The 21,564-nt window shown below is 35.0% G+C and overlaps 1 protein-coding gene across 2 annotated transcripts in view; it reads left to right on the top strand.

The window, feature by feature from the left end:
• SMURF2 (SMAD specific E3 ubiquitin protein ligase 2) overlaps nucleotides 1-21,564 on the top strand; it is a 150,377-nt gene that overhangs the window by 86,048 nt on the left and 42,765 nt on the right. For both annotated transcript variants that reach the window (XM_072645431.1, XM_072645430.1), the window contains 4 exons: nucleotides 5,263-5,347; nucleotides 7,806-7,889; nucleotides 9,417-9,619; nucleotides 13,830-13,914. In XM_072645431.1, coding sequence (XP_072501532.1) covers nucleotides 5,263-5,347; nucleotides 7,806-7,889; nucleotides 9,417-9,619; nucleotides 13,830-13,914 — 457 coding nt within the window. The remainder of the gene's footprint in view (nucleotides 1-5,262; nucleotides 5,348-7,805; nucleotides 7,890-9,416; nucleotides 9,620-13,829; nucleotides 13,915-21,564) is intronic.

The following is a 21,564-nucleotide window of genomic DNA, read 5'->3' as shown; positions in this document are numbered from 1 at the left end:
GATTTTGGCAATCTAAACCAAAAAATAACTAAATGTAATTTAGTTATAAATAATATTTTGTGCCATATAAATAACAGTAATACATAACTGTCTTTCACACATTTGTCAGTTTTCAGGAAGTAGGAAAATGCTGAAGTAATCATGGGATGATAATAAAGATTTGGAATAAGCATGCTATTGTACGTCATTGGTGTTATTTTTCTGAAGATATTAATCCTCCAACTAGTCTTAGCTCTGGAGCAAAAAACCACTTAATTATTTTACTCAGCATTATATAATATTTTCTTTTTGTTTGGTTTTTAGACAATCCATGCTAGCTGGAAATATTAAAATGCAGAACTTAAATGATTTTAAGGTCATAGTGGTAAGGATCAAAGAAGTGACTTTTTTGTGTAACCACTCATCTACATTTTTATTCCTCTTCTAGTAAAAGAAAACAGTGGAAGTTGTTATGCATAAGCCACTTGATATTGAATTACAGTGGAATTATAAAGGTTTTCTTAAAGGGAATAGAGAAAAGGAGTGTCTTTTCTATTTTATGGCTATATGATCATCTTTGTGAATTGGCTCTTTGAGATCATATATATACATACATATATATGTAGATTTTTTTTTTTAAAGAATTAGTTTCAGCAGGTCTTAAAACCTTGAGACTTTGAGCTTACTTTAAAAAAAAAACACGAAACAAAAAAGCTTCACATTTTATTGATGCATCTTGGTTTTTACACCATGGTCATTTCCTATATCCATTTCTCCATATAGAGTCCTTCTTTATGCCAAATAGACACAGTTAAGCAAAACAAGTTGAAATAGCAATATGATAGTAGGTGCAACATTCTACATTCCTATTTTCTACCTCCCTACTGAGGTAAGGGTAGTATGTTTCATCATCTGTACTCCTGGACCAAGGTTGCATTTAATCTGTGTTCCTTTTTAACGTTTTCTTGTTTGTTAATGGTTATTGTGCATATTGTTCTCCTGGTTGATTTTCCCCCATGCTTATTTTAAAGGAAAGTTTATTGAAACACCATGCAATAAACATTGGCACTGTTTGTTGTAGAATTTTGTTGGTAAAAAAATTTTCATGAGCTAAAGACTTTTATTAATGAACCTTGCTATTAAGACAGTCAATCTATTGTGCAGATTCATAGCGTGGTCTAAGAAAAAACATTATAGCCATATTTTGGTGTAAGTATTATCCAATTATAATCTGTATACCATAAGCAGTCTAGTAAGATGAAGTAGAGGTCCCAACCCAAGGAAGAAACTTTTACCTCATAGATAACTGAGACTTGGTAGAATGGCTCATGTCTGGAATATGATTCTGGAAAGACGTAGAATATCCAAAAGAGCCAAGATAGGCAAAGGCCAGAGTGGAGTGAGGCTGGGGTAAGATAAATATCCATAGGAGCAAAACATGGCGAAGAATACTTAAGTGGAGACTGATAGAAGCAGAAAAAGAAGTGATATTTTCTTTGGGATATACTGCACATAAGGAGTCTGATATTGAGGCATGAAATGTGACTCCATTTTAGAATTTGTGATAAAGGCGAGGAACGATACGTGTAGTCTGACTTGTTGTCTGTATCAAGGAAGAGCAGATTCTGAAGTGTTCAGAGAAAGATTAGGTAGAATCCCCTGGACTAAAATTCAACCAGTGAAGTTAACAGGAGGGTTAGGAAACTCTCAAGAATGATATTCTAAAGATTGAAAGGAAATTCTGATAAGTTATAAAAGTGGAATTCTCTTAAGAAACTGTTTTGGTGAACTCATTATCAACCTGTTTAGCTTAGTTTGAAAGATATAACCAGAAAATATAAAACAAGTTAGATAACTGAGGATTAATATAAAGTATAGTTTTGGATAAGGTCAGTATTGCTCATTTTCAGATGAGGGTAAAAAGGAAAACTCATGATATAAAAAAGAGTTTTTATTTTTAAAATTATATTGAGAAAAAAGAAGGATCAAAGAATGGGTTTGGAAGACCAGTACTAAGGGTGAATGGAAGATGATACTGGATTATGGAAGGAAGGCAGAGCTGCTCAGCTTTTATTTTACTTCTGTTTTATTTGTCAAAGAGAGTGAAGTAGAAAGAAAAGAACAAAAACAACTAATAGGAAGTCGATGTCCTAGATAAGCAAGGAGATAGTAAGAGAATACCTAAAAATCGCCCTCAATGAATTAATTACCAGCCCTGGTAAACTATATCCTCGACTACTGAACAAATTGATAGATATGATTGCTGATCTACCATTGTTGGTGATCTTAAAATAATCCTGGTAATAAGAGAGCTTCTACAAGATTGGAGAAGGGCAAATATCTGGATTTTCCAAAGATGAAGCAAATGGAGTGTGTGTGTGTATAATTTTGTCAAAAACTGAATAGACTTGAATTCAATTTTTGACAAAATTCTAAATTTTTTATTAAAATGAGGATAATGACCGAATAGCTCCTCCACAGAGTCCTTCTTGAATGCCTCATGGTGATGTGGAAGTGATCCTGGGTTCTTAAACACTGTTCTAGTGGAGTATAAACTCTGCTAGGTTTTTCTCTGTTGGGAAGGTTTTGAGTATGGCCCTATCAACAAGTTGGAGTCTGTTTTTTGAGACCAACTTAGCTAAATAGTGGACAGACTTATCACTAGGGATGAAATAAAGAAAAATACAAAATTGCCTTCAGTCTTGTGGTCCCTTTCTGCTTCTACAGAATGGCAGGAAAGGGGGATAGGGTGCTAAGAATCATAGTTTTCAGGCAATCTGTAATAAACTTTAATTTGACCAGTGGTACTCTTAATGTGTTGATCCAGTGATCAACAAGTGTATATTTAGAGGAACTGAATGAAATCAGTCTTGACATTTATAAATCTATAAATGAAACCAAAAAATACTTATACTTATTTCTGGCTGTTTGAAGTATTTTTTTTCTCTGACTTGGGAGCTCTGGAATTTGGTCAAGATATTCTTGGGAATTTTTGTTGTGATGTTTCTTTCAAGAGGTGACCAGTGGAGTCTTTCTAATTTGACTTTCCTCTTTAGTTCTCATAGATTTGGGCAGTTTTAATTTGTGATATCTTGAAATATGGTATCCAGTCTTTTTGCTTGGTCATGGTTTTCAGGGAGTCTGAGGACTCTTACATTATTTCTCCTTGAACTATTTTCTAGGTCAGTTGTTCCAGGTAGCTATATTCTTTCTTTTTGAAAAAATAATTTTAAATCGATATTTTCTGTATTTTATACAGATGCATTATCACTTTCTTTACTTTCTAACCTTAATAGGGTTGACCTTATTTGAGCCTTACCTCAATTTTCTGCATTCTTGATGCTACTTTCTGCTTTCCTTAGTGTTCATATAATCTCAGAGGTTTCAGATTTCCCTGGGTTATCTATGTTTAAAACACTGTTGTCCACTTACTCTGATCCTAATTCTGAGGCCCATTCCAAATTCTGAGCCTTTGGAGTATCTCTGGTCAGTGTGGCAAACTTTCAATGCACTTGGGGTTTTTTTTGCTCTAAGTGTAGAGTTTTATCCCCCTACAGCTTCTTTTTTTTTTGCCCCAGATATAGAACTCTATAGACTTCATATGGCCTTGATCTGCATCTGCAGTCTTTGGGCTTGTTTACTTGTGCTGGCTTTAGATTTTGTGGAAAAATCCATTTCCCAGTACTCAGAAACTTCTTGTGGTTTTTTTTTGTACAGTCCTTGGCTATGTGGAGGCACTACTGTAGGTTTTTGCTTGCAGTTTTTTTTCTATTTTTGTTCATTATTAATTCTGGTATTCTTTTTAGGATTTTTGCTAGATCACACATATGAGAACTAGACTCTTCTATCTCTTAATGTATCCATTTTAATCAGAAATCTTTTAAGAATTTATTTTTCAACAATTAGAATGAGGAATTTCAGTAAGAACAAATAAACATCTAACTTAGTAAATACCATTTCAAGAATGTAATATTTTGTAGTTTAAAAAAATTTATGAATTTAGAGTGTATAAGGGAATCACTATGACAAAAGATCTGAGGTTGTAATGCTTAGGATTACTTATTATTCCTTCAGATCTATATAAATCCTGAATTACATAGTAGCTACTTTTTAAAAATTGGTTCTTCCGTAATTGTATACTGACATAAATTCTTTAAGGTTTTGTAGTATAGTGTACTGAGTCTTTTTAGTTTTGGACCAAGATATTTAAGCCTACTGCTAATTAGAAAGTCATCATTTCAGTTTGGCTTTCTTTGTTGTAAAAACTTAAAAAGTACAATGTCAATAAGAGAGAGAGAGAGAAAGAGAGAGAGAGAGAGAGAAAGAAAGAGAGTGTGTGTGTGGTGTGTGTGTGTGTGTGTGTGTATGTGTGTGTGTGTGTATTAAGCATCTTCTACCTGTTAGGCCCGGTACTAAGTACTGGGGATACAAATACAACAGTCCTTGCCCTCAAGGACGTTATAGTCTAATGGGAGAAGACTGCATAGAAAAGAAAGCTGAAAAAGGAGAAGAGGGAAGGTTTGGTGGAGATGGTTAGAGAAGTCCAAAATGAGTTCAGCAGGATGAGAAATGAGATTTCAGTTCTTTTCCAGTCTTTAAATGGAAGAATTTATGGCTTTACCAGAGAGGCCTTAGGAAGGACTGATGAGGTGTTCTTAGATCTTGCAAGATGGTGAGATTTCTCAGTCATAAGTTTACTTGGGGCGGAGTCAAGAAGTTCAGTCCAGTGGGAAATGAGATATCTGGGTGTCTAATTAAGTAACCAAAACACTAATGCCTTTTACCTTAAGTTGAAGTTGAGTACAGAGTATTATAATTTAGAAGCCAGTATTTAAAAATTGTAACACAATAAAGGAAATTAGAAATTCAGTTTAGATTATTCCAGATATGGAGGCTAACTTTATTTTTTTGTATATTACCTTTTATATGTTAGATTTTTTTCACCAAGTTATGTTTTATATTATAATATCCCATTGGTATCAGACAACTTCCGTTTGAGTTCACTTTTAATTTACTTGCAGTTTGCCATCACATAGTGACATTATGATAAACTTCAGTCAAATCTGACTTTTTCACTACAGTCATGTCTGAAAGAGGGAAGATTTCAGAAGTAGAGTTTTAATTTATGGAGCTTTGTGAAAAGACACTTTTAAAAAATGTATACAACTGAAGTTTAAAAGCTGTTAAAGTATTAAAAACTGTAGAGTATGCTATTCCTTTTCAAATGCTGTTATGCTGTAGTTTTGTCAACCTATTAATAATTGTCTACTGCTTTTTTAATAGTAAGCCTCCAATCCAGAGACCGAATAGGTACAGGAGGACAAGTTGTGGACTGCAGTCGTTTATTTGATAATGATTTGCCAGATGGGTAAGCTCACATTTTTGAAAGCACCAAGAGGAGTATGTAACATGTATGTAAGTTAAATTTGTCTTTAAAATAATGAAATTTAAATCATGAATGATTTTCAATAAGTTATTTGATTCAATTTCAACTCAGGTTTCCTTTTTCTTTGGTAATCCCAATGTCATAACTTTAATACATAATATTACATATTATAATATAATATTATAAAATAGTATATTGGGCATACATTTAGGTTTGCAATTAATAGATTTTGGCACTGTAAAATCTTGTTTAGGGGTAAGCAAAATCTGTTGTTAGAGCAAAAACATTTTTAAAATAGTTTTATTGTAAGGTAAGACAAAAATGTTCATTGAAAGTAGTGAAAAATTGGAGATTACTGTTTGATGTAGAGACTTGTACATTACTTTCATGTTTTGTAAAATTGATGTTTTGATCAGCTAAGTTGCTAAGCTGATCATCTTCACGTGGCCTTTAGCAATTCTAATTTTGCATGTAGATTAGTTATTGTTATAGATTCTTTGTATATATGTGCTGTTACTAGCACTCTTCATATTATTTACTTTTTCTTCACTATACCTGCTAAACTTTTATTTAGATTTAGTTATAGTATCTTTGTAAGAAGGCAGGTCAAAGGTTAAAATACGCAGTCTTCACTGAGAGAGAATAGCATAAATCCATTGTAACTACAGCCACAGAAGGACGGACATAGCTTAATAGACTTATAGAATGTTAAACTGAAAGAGACCTCACAGATCATCTAGCCAACCCATGCATTTACTTTTGAACCTCTTTTGCCAGTTGAGTTAGCCTATTTTTCAAGGTGTTATTTTCTTCAGCATTTTTTTGGGTCTCCTTTAGCAGGGTGTTTACTTGCTTTTCATGCTTTACTTGCATGTCTCTCATTTCTCTTCCCAGTTTTTCCTCCACCTCTCTAACTTGATTTTCAAAATCCTTTTTGAGCTCTTCCATGGCCTGAGCCCATTGGGTGGGCTGGGATACAGAAGCCTTGACTTCTGTGTCTTTCCCTGATGGTAAGCATTGTTCTTCCTCATCAGAAAGGAAGGGAGGAAATACCTGTTCCCCAAGAAAGTAACCTTCTATAGTCTTATTTTTTTTCCCTTTTCTGGGCATTTTCCCAGCCAGTGACTTAACTTCTGAATATTCTCTTCACACCCACTTGGCCTCCAGATCCACCCAGCCAGAGCTTGGGGTCTGAGATTCAAATGCTGCTTCCCAGCCTCAGGGCTTTTGGCAGGGGCAGGGCTGCTATTCAGTGTGAGATTAAGTTCAGATGCTCAGGTCAGGGCAGGGCTGCCTCCCGGGGCTTAGTTCCCTCAGGGGGTTTATGTGGAGACCTTCAACAATGGATCTGAGCTCCTGCCTGCTTGGGGAGCTCCTGTCTGCTGCCACCTCCGCTGCTGCCTCCCGAGGGGGCCTGAGTTATGGGGGCACCCCACTCCCCTTTCGGCAAGCTGAGAAGACCCTCTCACCAACCTTTGGGGCCCGTGGGTGGAGGGACCCGCGTGGCCGCTGGAGATTCCATCCCTGGAGCCTGCTCGGATCCGCTCCTCTCGGTGCCGCGTGGCCAAGGCAGGGCTGGGCTCGGCTCCAGGTCTGCAGCGCGACAACCTTTGGTGTCTGTTTTCAAGGCTTTCTGGAACAGAAATCTTGTCTGCCCCGTTGTTCTGTGGCTTCTGATGCTCCAGAATTTGTTGGGAGTCCTTTTTTACAAATATTTTATGGGCTGTGGGTTCGGAGCTAGCGTATGTGTGTCTTTCTACTCTGCCATCTTGGCTCCGCCCCCTCCCCCCCCCCCCCCCCATTCATTTACTTTACAGATGGAAAGTGAAGCTCTACCAATGGATCTTAGTGGAATTCTTTCTTTTTCAAGTTCCAAACCTCTGCTCTGTGGTAGGGAGTGTTGATACTGGAATTTTTTCCCTTAACATTTGTCTCTTTCTGCCTCAAATGAATCATAACTAAAAATGGAGAGGAAGGTATTCATGAGCTATTTGCCACTCGTTTGGTGGTGGGGTTTTGATACTTATTTTTTCAAAAAATTGATTTGTATGACAAGTTTAATTAGTGTTAAAAACACCAAGGATACAAATACTGACTATTTTATAGCTATTAAGAATTGAGGTAAGTGAGAGCACATGGAATAGAGTCGTTCTTAGTCATAAAGACCTAGTTCAAATGCTGCCTTTGATACATACTGACTTTGTGACCGTGGACAGTTTCACTGCTTTGGAAAACTCTCTAAGATTGTAAACTGCCAAGGGAGTTTCCTTACCTCAGTGAAGTCACAAATCTCATCTTATCCAAAGCATTGAAGTATTAGACTCAGAATTTAGCTTACCAAATTCTTAATAGTAGATATCTTCCTGATTTTGCAGCTGTACTAGAAAAGTTTTGGTATTTCTTGGAAATATTGTCTTATCTATTATTTTGTGAATTTTAGCTGGGAGGAACGGAGAACTGCCTCTGGAAGGATACAGTATTTAAATCATATTACACGAACTACTCAGTGGGAACGACCAACTAGGTAATTAAATATTTTGGAAATATGTGCTAGTCTCTAAGGCTTGTTTCCTCTCCACCCAATCAGCTTTTACATTTAATGTGTCAACTCATTAAACTTCCTTTCTTAGGAGATTCTTTTATAATATTTGACAGTATTACATAGTAACTGAGAAAAATTGTTGTCAGGAAAGTTGCAAAATAGAATGGAAGGAAAAAGCCTGATTGATTTTTTAAAAACTTGTTATCTGTAGTATTTGAAGATCAAAATTGTTTGTTGCTGTCTTCTATTTAATACCAAAAACATGGCCTATTTTCTTCTATTAAAATAAATTTTTATTCATATGTTGTGACTTTTTATATTATCAAAATTTCCCCCAGTATTTCTCTTCACATTTTCCCCAGAGAACCATCCCATACAACAAATAATATTTTTAAAGGAAAAAAACTAACAACTGAAAAGATTTAAAACCCCCCAGAAAAAAAGATTAATACGTAGAAAAAGTATGAAAATACATATGATATACCACACCTGTGAATCTCACCTTTGCAAAGGAGAAAGTGCCTTATATTTCTTCTTTTGAGACATACTTGTTATAGTTTTACAACATTCACTTTTGTTTTTTCTTTCCATTTTCATTGTTATTGTCATTGTATATGTTGTTTTCTTGGCTTTGTATGCTCACCATCAGATCATGTAAATCTTTTTGTGCTTTTCTGTGTTCATTAACATTTGTCATTTATTATGGCACAGTAATATTCCATTACACTTATATACCATAATTTGTATATCCATTCCTCAAATGATAACCATCTGCTTGGTTTGCAGTTCTTTGTGACCACAGAAAAGTATTGTTACAAATATTTTGGTGTAGATAGGGACTTCTGAGCTTCACAGAAGTGTAATCATAGAAGTGTAATTTCGGTAACTTTATTTGTAAAATTCCAAATTCCTTATACTCAGGTCCACCAACAATGTTCTGTGTCTATCTTCTCTCAAGCCCTACAACATTGACTACTCTCTTCTTTTGTCCTTTTTGCGAATTTTCTGGGTATGAAGTAAAATCTCAGGTTTGCTTTGATTTTCATTTCTGAAATTATGAGTAATTTGGAACATGAATGTTCTTGGTTGTTAATAGTTTGCTATTCTTTAGGACAATGCTCATATCATTTGTCCGCTTTATTGGTGAATGTTTTTGGTCGTGTGTGTGTGTGTGTGTGTGTGTGTGTGTGTGTGTGTGTGTGATCCATATCTGGTGTGTGTGTGTAGATGGAGATATTTATCTATAGAGATCCATATCTGTTTTAGCCATCCTCTTTTACATGTATTTGCTGTCTTCAGGTTTCAAGTTTAATTAAAAAAAAAAAAGAATATTAATCATTATAATTGGTATCAGTTATTTTTCCAAATCATCACTCATATTCTAAATAGTGTCTAGTTGTTACTACAGTAAAATCTTAGCTAAAGATTCTTATAGGAATTTCTTTATCTTCTGGTTTTTTTTTTGATACCTAAGACAAGTAACTTTTCTTCCTCATTATTTTTTAACAGGCCAGCATGTGAATATTCCAGTCCTGGCAGGCCTCTTAGCTGCTTTGTGGATGAGAACACTCCAGTTACTGGAACAAATGGTGCAACATGTGGACAGTTATCCGATCCTAGACTGGCAGAGAGGAAAGTCAGATCACAAAGACACAGAAATTACATGAGCAGGACACATTTACATACGCCTCCTGACCTACCTGAAGGCTATGGTAGGAACTTTGGCAGCTTTGAGGGGTGGGAGGGTCAGAAAGAACAAAGGGAGGTATATATGGGGTAGTAATTTTTAGAAGGTCATTAATCAGAGTGGAAGTATTTTTGCTTAAAAATTCAGATAATTGTGATATCACCTAATTTTAAGTTTTATATAGGAAAAGGACTAGATAACAGCTTTAGTGTACTTATATTGGCCTAAAAGAATATTTTCACACAAATAGGAAAATTTTTTTTCCATTTTATTTTTTCTGATATTTTTCACTACTTGTTAAACTGTCACTTCATTATTTTGATAATAACAAGTAGTCTGTCATCTTTTTCATCTGGAAAAACTGCTGGATTGCAGCCACTTGTTGAAATAAGCAATTAAGGTTACTTATGTAATATTTTTTGAAAGATATTCCCTTTTCTCCTCAATTTTTAATAAAAATTTTTACTTTATAGAATATCAGAGAGAAATGCTGTTATTATAATACACTGTAATTGAAAATTATGATCATGATTATTGAAGCAATTTCAGTTGCTTTTATATTTAACTTTTTCTGAAATATATAATTTTAAGAGTACTTTCTTGTGGCCATTTCTAATTAAAGTATCTACTAGCTAATAGTCATTCATTGTCTTTTTAAATTCCAAGCATGTTTTCCAAAGTTTAAAGTATCTTGGGGAAGTACTGTTTCTTTAATCCTGATGTTGAAATTTTAGTATTTTGTAACAATTTGTTAACATTATCAGAAGACCTTGTAGCAAGAACCAATTTATCAGTAATCAAATTTGTTTATTAAAAATTGTTTAATCTATTATTGTTAATGTAAGACAAATACTCAAATACTTTTTAATATTTTGGTCTGGAAAAAGATGGGTTAACTTTGACAATTAATTTTTGTTATGTTATAATCCATAATGCCTAACTTATGAATTTTTTTGTTGTAAATGAGTTAATTGTAATAGTACCTGCTGATTTCTTTGACCAGAAAATTGTGAATACTAAACTATTATATAAAATGTTCTGAGTTATTTGGTTAAAGTTATGATCAGTTTTTTCCATATAACTTTATCTTTTTTTTTTTTGAAGCTAGAAAATTTCCAGGCAATTTAGCATAGAATTTATCTTCTCCATTTTTTCTTTTTGACTCCTTAAGAAACAAACTTTTTCAGATTTGGTGGGTTTTAAGATGAAATTTTTTTTTATGTTCAGGGATATTTTTGCTTTCCTCAATTTTTAATGCCCATATTTTCTCCCTTTTTCCTTCACACTTTGAAGTTTAGTTTTTAATATTTATTAAATATTTAAATTGCAATATTTAATATTTATATATAATTATATTTTATATAATATATGATATATCAATATTTAATGACTCATGCAACTTGGGACACACTGGCACTAGACCGCTCAGCATTGTGTGCCCACATCAGAAAGGGTGCTGTGCTCTTTGAGCAAAGCAGAATTGAGATAGCACAAAGGAAACGTAGGATGCACAAATTTGGGATATCCACCCCAAATATTCACATGTACTAACTGTAGTAGAGCATTTCGAGGTCTTATTGGTCTGATCAGCCACAGTCGGACACACTGAAATTTCACTTTATCATGGTGATGTCATTTTGGTCCTCTTTGAAGACGAAGGACAACAACTGTTTAATATGATTCATAATTTATCTTAATACTTAAAACTCTTCTAATTTGATTTTAGGTTAAGTCATAACTGAAACAAATTTTTTTAGCAGTAAGTTTGTGTTTAAAATAAAGTGTTTTTCCTATTAATCTCACAAAATTTCCTTAAAAAATACTTTACCTATGGTAAAATAATAGATACCATGGTAAATATTATTATTGCCCATATTACAAACATTAATCTTAGCAACTGTGTGTCTTAATTAGGAAACTTAGTATTATGTATATTATATATGTTACTTTTGTGAATGAGAAATACAGCAATATGGAGATATCTTCCACAGTGGGGTTAAAAATATAGATTTAGATTCAGAAAACATGTTTTAAGGAGAAGGTATTAACCTTCTTCCTCCAGAAAAATATAAACTAGTACTTAACCTGACTACCTGTGGTATAAAACAGTAAACTCTAGTTAGATTTGTCCTGAATAACACACAGAGGTGAATGGAGAGTAAGGAAGGGAATAAAATGAAGAAACTACAATTAGTTTATTTTCTTTAAATATTCAGCAAATATGTATGAAGCACCAGATGGGCAAGTCATCCTAGGGACTAGACCTATTATTTCACTGGTATAGAGAATTCCCTAATAAGGAGGTGCAGGTTGGCATCTTCTCTGAAACTTGAAGTTTTATGGGATTGCCTAGAGCTCTCAGTGAGAGGTTAAGTGACATTTCCATAATCATACAGCCTCTGTGTATTAGAAGTGGATCTTGAACCCAGTCTTCTTGGGCCTAAAGTCAGCTGTATGCATTTTTTTTAGTGTTATATTTTTTGTTTTTTTTCAATACTGTAAGAATCAGGAAAGGCCTTGTATAACATGTTCATAGGATCATAGGGATCCATATCTAGGTGTCCTGATCTATATTTTGCTGCTGGACCCAGATGGCTCCAGAGGAGAAGGTGAGACTGGTGACTTTGCACACCCCTCCCTCACTTAAATCCAATTCACTTGCAAGTCATGCAATCAGCTTCCTGATGTTTTGGTCCTCTTCGAGAATGAAGGACAAGCAGCAATAATATAGGATCATAGATAAAGAGCTGGAAAGGATCTTGGTATCCTTAAAGTACACCATTGATTCTACAGATAGGTGCTTTAAGTGACATACCCAGGATGACACAGTTAGTGTGTATCTGAATCTGGATTTGAGCCCACATTTTCCTGATCTTATGTCCATCTCTTAAGTCCAGGGCTGTAGAACATCATAGACATTCATATTCAGAATTATAAAAACACTTTTCCTCTCTAAAACCAAATATAAATGGGTTATTTTTGTGTAATTTTGGACTACTTATGCTATTTTTTTCTCTAAGGATGATTTCAAATCATGTACATTAACCAGACACAATTCTTTCAGAAATGTAATTTGTTTTCTAGTCATTAAGTACAGTTACCCTTCAAGTGATAAAGATCCAGCCTCTGAACACTTAGTCTACATATCTTTTAGCATAAGCTGGCCGCCTTCATTCTTACCCACTTGAAAGGGTACACATTTCATATTCTTCTGTAGAATTCAAGCAAATTGTACTAGGTGAGGGATGCCATCTGGTGGTTAATAAGAAAAGCTGTCCTACCTACTGTCTTGCTTCCCTCCTTTCCCCTAAGGATGAGGAATATCAGGTCAATGGATTCAGATGGCTGTGGAGGAGAAGTGAGGCTGGTGACCTGCACAGCCCTCCCTCACTCAAAGTCAAGAACAAGTCATATCATCATTCTCTGATGGCATGGTCCCTTTATCAACAAAGGACAAACACAACAACCACCACCTCGTGTCCAGGCCATGTTGCCTTATTTTGCCTTTCTTTCCTTTAGCTTTCAAAAGTTCTGCCTTGAGGGACTTTTCCACATATATGCAAATATTCGTTTTGGTTCTCCTCTCTCTTCTAATTCTTGTCCAGTTACCTCAGTAAAATCTTCCTCTCATCCTGTTCTTCCTGCATTCTGTGAGCCCAAACCAACCCTAGTCATTCCCAAGTACTGATAGTAATACACCTTTCTTAAGTAAAAGGGAAGACTTGAGTTTCTTAGTAAAATGTAAACTTAAACATCAATACTGTGAGTCTCTAAAAACGTTTAAAGAGCCCCAATACTTTTCTTATTGGTCTCTTACAGCGTTAGTAATCAAGCAAAAGTATTTTCTTAGTAAATTTTAGGGATTTTTTTTTTGTTTCCTTTAATTAATAATATTATTTAATCAATGATATTTTGTAAATATTCATTGCAAAATTAATAGTGTTTGATTAATAGTATTTTACAAATATTCATTGCAAAAGTGCTGTATTTATGTCTTTTGTAGGCTTTTTGAGGGTGAACTTGGAAATTTAAGCGCATTTATAACTTTATTTTTATGTAGAAGAATGTATTCTGAATTCTAAACATTAGACTTATAAATCACTTTTTGTAGCATAAACCATTTGTTATTTGGAGACTGCTTGTATTTGTTTAATAGCCTATTAGTACCTAAAGATATTTTTTTAATGTCTGCCTTATGTTTTTGTGTTATATTATTGATATTTCTTGATTTATAGAGCAGAGAACAACACAGCAAGGTCAAGTCTATTTTCTACATACACAGACCGGTGTGAGCACGTGGCATGATCCAAGAGTACCAAGGTCAGAAAATAATTGAAATATTTGTTAGTCTTTCTTACTTAGAAATCTCTTGAAGTTGATGTTTAATCCGTGGTCTTGCTTGTTAAAAAATGTGTTAGTGGTACTTCTTATTTTCATCACTGTTATATCAAAATTACTTTATATTATCTTCATTTCTGAATATATTACTCCATCCTCCCCTGCCTATCAAAGTGTCTCTTATAGCAAAGAGTTAAAGAGAAAAACGGCAGTTCAGCAAAACCAACTATCAGTCACATCTTTCCATTTTGTCTTTATTTTTTTCCTCCTATGTAGTCACTGTGCTTACTGGGTTTTGGTTTTTTTTGTTTTTGTTTTTTTTTGGTGTTGAATGTTTCTCTCAACATTAGTTCACATAAGTTCCTATTCATCTCAGAATGCTTTATGTTACTCTTTTGTAGGTGGTAATATTTTATTACATTTATGAAAGACAATTTGTTTAGCCATTCCCCAGTTCAGGGGCATTTACATTCTTTCCAGTTCTTGGCCACTACAAAAATTGCTATTTTGAATATTTTTTTATATATGAAACTTTTAATCCTTTTAGATTTTTCTGTATGGAAGGTGAATCCTTGAAATTTTTTTGATTCACATTCATACTATTACTTGAGATTTGGTAAAATATTTGTTAATAGGGTGTAATTCTTCTTTTGAGAACTGTTCATATCATTTGACTACTTTGGTATATTGGAATGGCTTACGTATTTGTGTCATCCCCCAAATGAACTAGTTTATAGAAAAAGCCTTATTATTAAGGTGGGAATTTTGTCTGATTCAGCTACGTTGTTTGCATTTGGCCTACCAACACCAATTTATAATGTTGGAGTCGTTAAGTTTGAAGAGATATTTAGAGGCAATTTAATGTTGAAATGTTTAAATGTTGAAAGAGAAGAAAGAATTCTATTTCTCCCTCCTGAAAGTTCAGCATAAGTATAAAAAAAAATGATGAGAAAAAGATGACATAAAATTGAAACAAACAGTTTAATGCATAACAATTTAACTAGTGTTTGATGATGAAAAATGGGATGTGAACAACAGAAATGACATTGAACCTCATTTTGATATATTTGCAGAGGTTTACTAATGTAAATCAGTTTCTTATAGTAAGAAGACCCCCCCCCCCCCCCAAAGCCCAGGTAAATTCATATTCCCCAGGGTCTCTAAGTATGAAAATGGAAATTGAACAACAAACAGAAGAAAAGTGGAAAAATTATACAGAGCATTAAAATTATTATAAGCTTATCACTATCTAAGCTTATAAGCTTATTATTATAAGCTTATCACTATCACTTATCACTATTATGCTATCTCATTTAGACTTGAAATATCAGAGTCTCTCATGTGCTTATAGAGGAGATAGAAAATATATTAAAAAGAACATAAACGGGAGGAAAAAGCAGGTGGATTGGACCAGCTGCCGAGATGAGATTCATAGTAGAAGCATCCCAGTTATGAGAATGTTGAGATTGACATAAAAGATAGCCAAAGATGGGGAAAATATCAAAGAGACTGAAAAGAAATTCAGAGCTATGAACAAAGAGCTTACACTCTAATGAAGGAGACAGAAAAGTAAGCCAGATTAAATAAGCCAAATATAAGATTGAGTAGTCAGTGGAAGGAGAGAAAATGGAAGCAACAAGGGTGCATAGGTTTTTGGTTGAAAAAAAGAGATTTATGGTAGCTTGGTAAGATAGCTTGAGGTAATTGGAGTATTGGGGAGACTTGGGTGTGTTTGAAGGACAAGATGAAGATTACAGAGAAAGACGAAATAATTGAGGTTGCTTTCTGGAAAAGATAGGAGAAAATGAGATCAAAGGTACATGTTGACAGGTTAAGGTTGGTGAGAAGGGCCACCTCATTGTCAGAAACTGGGAGGAAAGAAGAGGAAGTGGAGGATGATGTAAAGGATTTTAAAATGAAGAAAGAAGAAGAGGAGGACCCTCTTGTTGAATAACTTTAGTTTTCTCAGTAAAGTAAGAGATGTCCTCAGCTGAGAGAGGTGAAGTAGAAGTAGGTGTGGTAGATCTGAGAAGAGAAATCTTGGAGCAATTTGGAATAAAATAGTGAATCAGGAAGAAAAGGGCCTGGAAAGGTCAATAACATGTAATTTTGAGATATCATCAGGATATCCAGTTTGAAATGTCTAATAGGCAATTGATAATGTAGTATTGAAACTTTTTAAGATGTGCTGTGTGATGAGTCATCTTCTTAGAGATGATAAACACACAGGAGTTGATGAAGTCATTAAGAAAAAAGTGTATTGAGAGAACAGTAGAGGGCCTAGGGCAGAACCTGGAAGAACACCCACAGACTATTATCTGGATGACAAACCAGCAACAGACACTGAGAAAGAACTGTTAGATAACAGGAGAATCAGTTAGAATCAAGAGAAAGCAGTGTCAGGAAAGTCCAGAGATAAAATAGTATCTAGGAGAGAAAGGGTGACCAATAGTGTTAGATGTAGCAGAAGGTCATTAAAAGTCCTTTAAAATGTACATGTTTCCACAAGTAATTTTTTTCTTATTAGTTTCTGCTTTAAAACTTGAATTTGAGAAATGAGCTAGTAGAGAAAAATAGAAGATACCCTTTTAAAGTATGGAATAAAAACTCAATATATTTTCTAATCATGTCTTATTTTTTAAATTTTGCTAATTTTGACTTTTACAGAAAGTTACTTGGGATTTCTGAATTAATACTGTTATGAAAAATAGCTTTAAATTTTAAATTATATACCTCTGATTAAAATGGTAATAGAGAAGGCAGCTCTTCCAGATAAACTCCAGAAAATATTAGAAAAGGGAGCCTAAAAGACCAAAGAGAAAAAAACAACCAGTAGCAGATATAATCTCATCTGTTCAGATCAGAACTACAAAAAGACTAACAGAAGCTTGTGGAGGGTGGTAATAGGGTTCTGCCAATGCTCAAGTAAACGTAGAAGCTGATAGAGGTAATTCCACCAGGGAAGCCAAGAGTATAAAGAGGGGAGTTGTAAACTAGTAGGAACTTCAGTATTCAGGGCCAGATTCTGTCCTTGCACCATAAGCACAAAGCCTGAACCCATTCCTAGAAGTCACTGCGCAAGAGGCAAGACTTAGCCTTGTACTTCTCAGAGCCCTTGGAGACAACAGGAGACAGAGTCTACCCTGCACTTGTGTGCCAAAGCAGGTAGCTTGAGGACCAGTGTGATCTCCCATCCCTTGGTAGACTTTCATAGTCACAGTAGGGAATGGAAACAACTCCTATTTGAAGATCATACAAGAAAAAGTCAGAATTCTTATAGGATCACTTGGAGACTTGGAGAATAGTCAGAAAATGAAGTTTAGTATCAGCTACCTCAGCTGTAGCCATGTGGTAGCTTGATAGGATAGCATGAGGTAATTGGAGTATTGGGGAGACTTGGGTGTGTTTGAAGGTAGTAAGGAAAGGCTTTACATATGAGAGGATTTTTAACTTGATCCTTGAGGTAATAGGCAGACATTGGAGATAATTATTAATCAGGGGAATTGATATTTTCATAGCTGTGCTTTAGGAACACTAACTTGTCACGTGATTTTTATGAAGAATGGACTGGAGAGTGAAGAGATTTGAGGCAGAGAGACCAATTAGGAAGATATGGTAATAGCTAAGGCAAGAAATGATGAGGGCTTGAACTAGTATAGTGGCTGTGTGAATGGGAGAAGGGAACATGTCAAGTATCTTGGAGGTAGAGTGGACAAGACTTTACAACAGACAGGCTATGTTGAGAGGAGTTAAGGATGACTCTGAGCTGGAGAACTTGGTTAACTGGAAGGATGGACATACCTTTAACAGAAATAGAGACATTTGGAAGCAAGGTGGCTTTGGATGGAAAGTAAATGAATTCTCTTTTGGACATGTTCAATATGAGATGCCTATAGGATGTCCAGTTGGGTATGTCCAATAGTTAGATATTTACAACTGGAGCTCAGAAAAGAGCTTGTTGCTGGATAGTGTGAGAGTCATCGGGATGGACGTGACAGATTAAATCCATATTAGTTATTGAAGTCACTGGGAGAGAATGTAGAGAAAAGAAAGTTTAGGACAGAGCCTTGAGGTACAGCCATGGTTATGAGGAAGACACTTTGTAAATCTTAAAGGGTTATATAATTATGAGTTGGTTTCTGACACAATTGTGAAACAGCCTGTATCTTTCTCTAAGAATATCTGACTAGATGATCTGAATTGACAGTCATTTGCCTTTATTCTAAGATAGGTGAAAATTTTATACCGAAGTGTGTTGGATACAGTTAAGGGTAGCATCGTGGGGAACGTGTTGACTATTCGAAAGCCACTAAATCCATGTTCTGGGAAATAAGACTTCAAGCTATTAAAGAACTTGATGACTAAAGTACATAGTATTGGATGTTAAATATGAGTTTTAATATGATCATTAAGAAAGAAGGTATTTCTGGGTCTGACCAATCTGGTTCATCAATGTAAAGTCTAATAATTAATTGTATCAGTGAATCAGTAAGTTAAAGGTTAAACGGAAGGGAAAATAGAACTCCTTTTGTCTTTCAACATTTGTGGGATTGAAAAATGGTCTCTAAATATGTTGAATTTTAATTTTGATGCATACTATTTTTTAAATGGTGTGTACAGCTTAAAGCTTTTAATAAAAATTAGAATTAATAAGGATTGTGACAAGAGTATTATTGGTAGCTGTGAATTCTTTTTCTCTTGGTGTATTAGCAAGAATGCTGCATTTGGAAATGGAGACCTGACTGAATTCAAATCCTTGGTGTGCTACTTATTAATTATATGTCCTTGGGCAAGTCACCTCACCTCATTTTCTCTAAAGTCCCTTCCAGCTCTAATCTTATGTTAGAACTGCCAGAACTGGTGAATTTTTGTGTCTGTAAATTGGGAATGCTATTATTTGCCCTTCCAACTTGAGAATTTGTCATAAGGCTGAAATGAGAACATTAATTTAAAATACTTTCTAACTATAAAGGGCTGTTGTGTAAGCTTAACACAATTCTTTATGCATGATAATTGTTTTTAATTCATTTATCTTAAGAATGAATGAAATGCCTGCCAGTCAGCAGATATACTTTGGACTGTTGCTAAGGGAAGAATGAGTCCTGAATTGAATAGGAGGAAAAGGGAAAGGAAAGGAGGGAAGAGAACATGTATTTATGTAGCACCTACATGTACTACTATGCACTACATAGCACTATGCTAATCACTTTGACAAATATTATCTCATTTGATCCTCATAATAACCCTCTGAAGTGTTATTACTCTTTCCATTTTACAGTTGAGGAAATTGAGACAAGCAGATCAAATGACCTAGAATCACACAGCTAGTGTCTGAGGCTGGATTTGAACTAAAGTCTTCCTACCTGGGCCCAGAGCTCTATCTGCTGAGCCACTAGCTTCCTCCATGGGCATAGTTTCATTTGCAAAGTTGATCACTGCATTCAGTGATTGTCAGGGATCTTCCTGAAACAAAATATCCTCCTTTTAATACTAATATTTTTCCAGTGATATTATTTGGCAAAGAATAAAAATTATGTATTACCCAAAGGGCAGTGGAGACATGTTTGCTAGCTTTATGTAGCAGCATATAACAAACTGTGTGCTTGATGTATAAAATGTATTGTCATATAAATGATGTATGACTATGTAAGGATTTGGGTCAATGAACTAGCAAGAATGAAAAATGATGAATCACAGAAATAGAATTTAGAATTGAAAAGGATTTCAGTAGCCATCTACTCTAACACCCCAAAAGGTGGCCATGTAGCCTCTGTTTGAAGACTTCCAATGACAAGGATGCCACCACATAGCAGAGTTCAGCTCTAATTTTTTGAAATTTTCCTCCTGTGAAATAATCAGGATAAATTTTTTTTTTAGCAACTTTCTATCCTTTGAACCTTGTTTTTTCCTTTTGAGATCAATAGAGCAAGTCCAGTCTTGCTTCCAATGATAGTCCCTTGAATATTTCAACATAACTATCTTTCCTGAGAACACTTTCCACCTTTTAGTTTTTTCTTCTCCATGCTAAACATCCCTAGTTTCTTTAACCAGTTCTGTTAAGACATGTATCTCAAGGCTGTTTACCATCTTGGTTACCCTCCTGACTGTGATCTGACCAAAGTAGCTGTAAGGCCAATGTGATACTTATAGCAGTTGCTATGGATATGCATGCATATTCCCAGGGTAAATTTGCAAAATAGAAACTCTCTTTGTCAAAGATGAAACCAAGATATTTCTTCAGATACCAGAAAGCCAATTCCACCATGATAACAACAAAGTTTGTACACATTACCAATACAGGGAGCACCACCATCCCCAAGCCTTCCCTCCATCAGGCCTCCCCACAGTAAGCTGCCTTAGACCAAATTCCTCCAGCTCTTACTTAACACCAGCTACTCTGCCTAAGCTCTGCCTTGCTTTCTCTCAGCTCTGGCTTCCTGTTCCACCCATTTGGCAAGCTCTTCCTACCATCAGCTCTATGTGACTGAAGTTGTGAACTGGGCTCAAAGCAGGTCACATGCGCCTAGTAAGGAACAGGGAGGATCTTAAAATTCCCTTACCATTGCAGTAGCTTGTAGAAGCACTGTCACCTCCCTTTTTGTTTTTCTCTGAAAGCTGTATTGCTCTCTTAGAATAGTCTAAAGCCTCATTATCTTTTTTGACTGCCACATTGCTTTTGATTTGTTGGACTTGCTGAAACTCCTCAATTTATTTTTCAGTCTTATTTGTAGTCATGCTCTTTCCATCCTATATTTCTTAAGTTTTATACTCAAGTATACTGTATGTGTGTGTGTGTGTGTGTGTGTGTGTGTGTGTGTGTGTGTACGTACATGTACACACACATACTTTATACTCAAGTATATGACTTTTATCTTTGTTGAATTTTATCTTAATGAATTCAGCCTAGTGCTTTATTTAACCCGTTCTGTATCCTGGTCTATCATTCATTGTGTTAGATATCATTCTAGTTTTATGCTTTCTGCAGATTTGATGAGCATGCTATGTAAGCCTTCTTCTAAATTATAACAGTGTTATATGTTACAACATAAATGTTATATGGCACAGGGCAGCAACAGATCCTTGGGATTTTCCACTGGAGACCTCCTTCCTAGTTGATTGGACCAATATTGACTACTGTTTGAGTGTGCCTATTCAACCAGCTGCAGATTCATCTAACTTTATTTTTAATTACTTACATATCCCTGTCTTTTCTGAGAGATGTGATTCATTTGGACCCCCTCCTCCATTTCAATCAGTATTAATTAATTTGATATTTTACATAAATCATATAAGGATAATTAGATGACAGTTTCTTATAGTAGGCCTTTATAATGGGCATCAGAATTTAATGTAATGTTCACTTCTTGTTTACCAGTTACGAAGCTCACTTGCACAACCACAAGAATGCTGACAAAGATGTTTCTGTCCTGTTTTATTCAAATTCCATGTCCAAACCCATCATGGATGGGATGCCTTGAAGCTTTGAAAAGTCCCTCAACTTATTCTTGTATCTCTGGGCCATTCTCACTTGTCAGTATGAACAGGTGACCATCTTGTGACCACTTAGTCAGTGGAGATGTCCCATGCTTCACCGACCCTGTGACCCCACTGCTGACAAATCATTTTTGGCCC

Source organism: Notamacropus eugenii, chromosome 2 (genome assembly GCF_028372415.1).
Source record: "Notamacropus eugenii isolate mMacEug1 chromosome 2, mMacEug1.pri_v2, whole genome shotgun sequence".
NCBI classification, from domain to species: Eukaryota; Metazoa; Chordata; class Mammalia; order Diprotodontia; family Macropodidae; genus Notamacropus; species Notamacropus eugenii.
The sequence above is the reverse complement of the archived record's forward strand: the minus strand, read 5'-3'. Positions and strand labels throughout refer to the sequence as shown.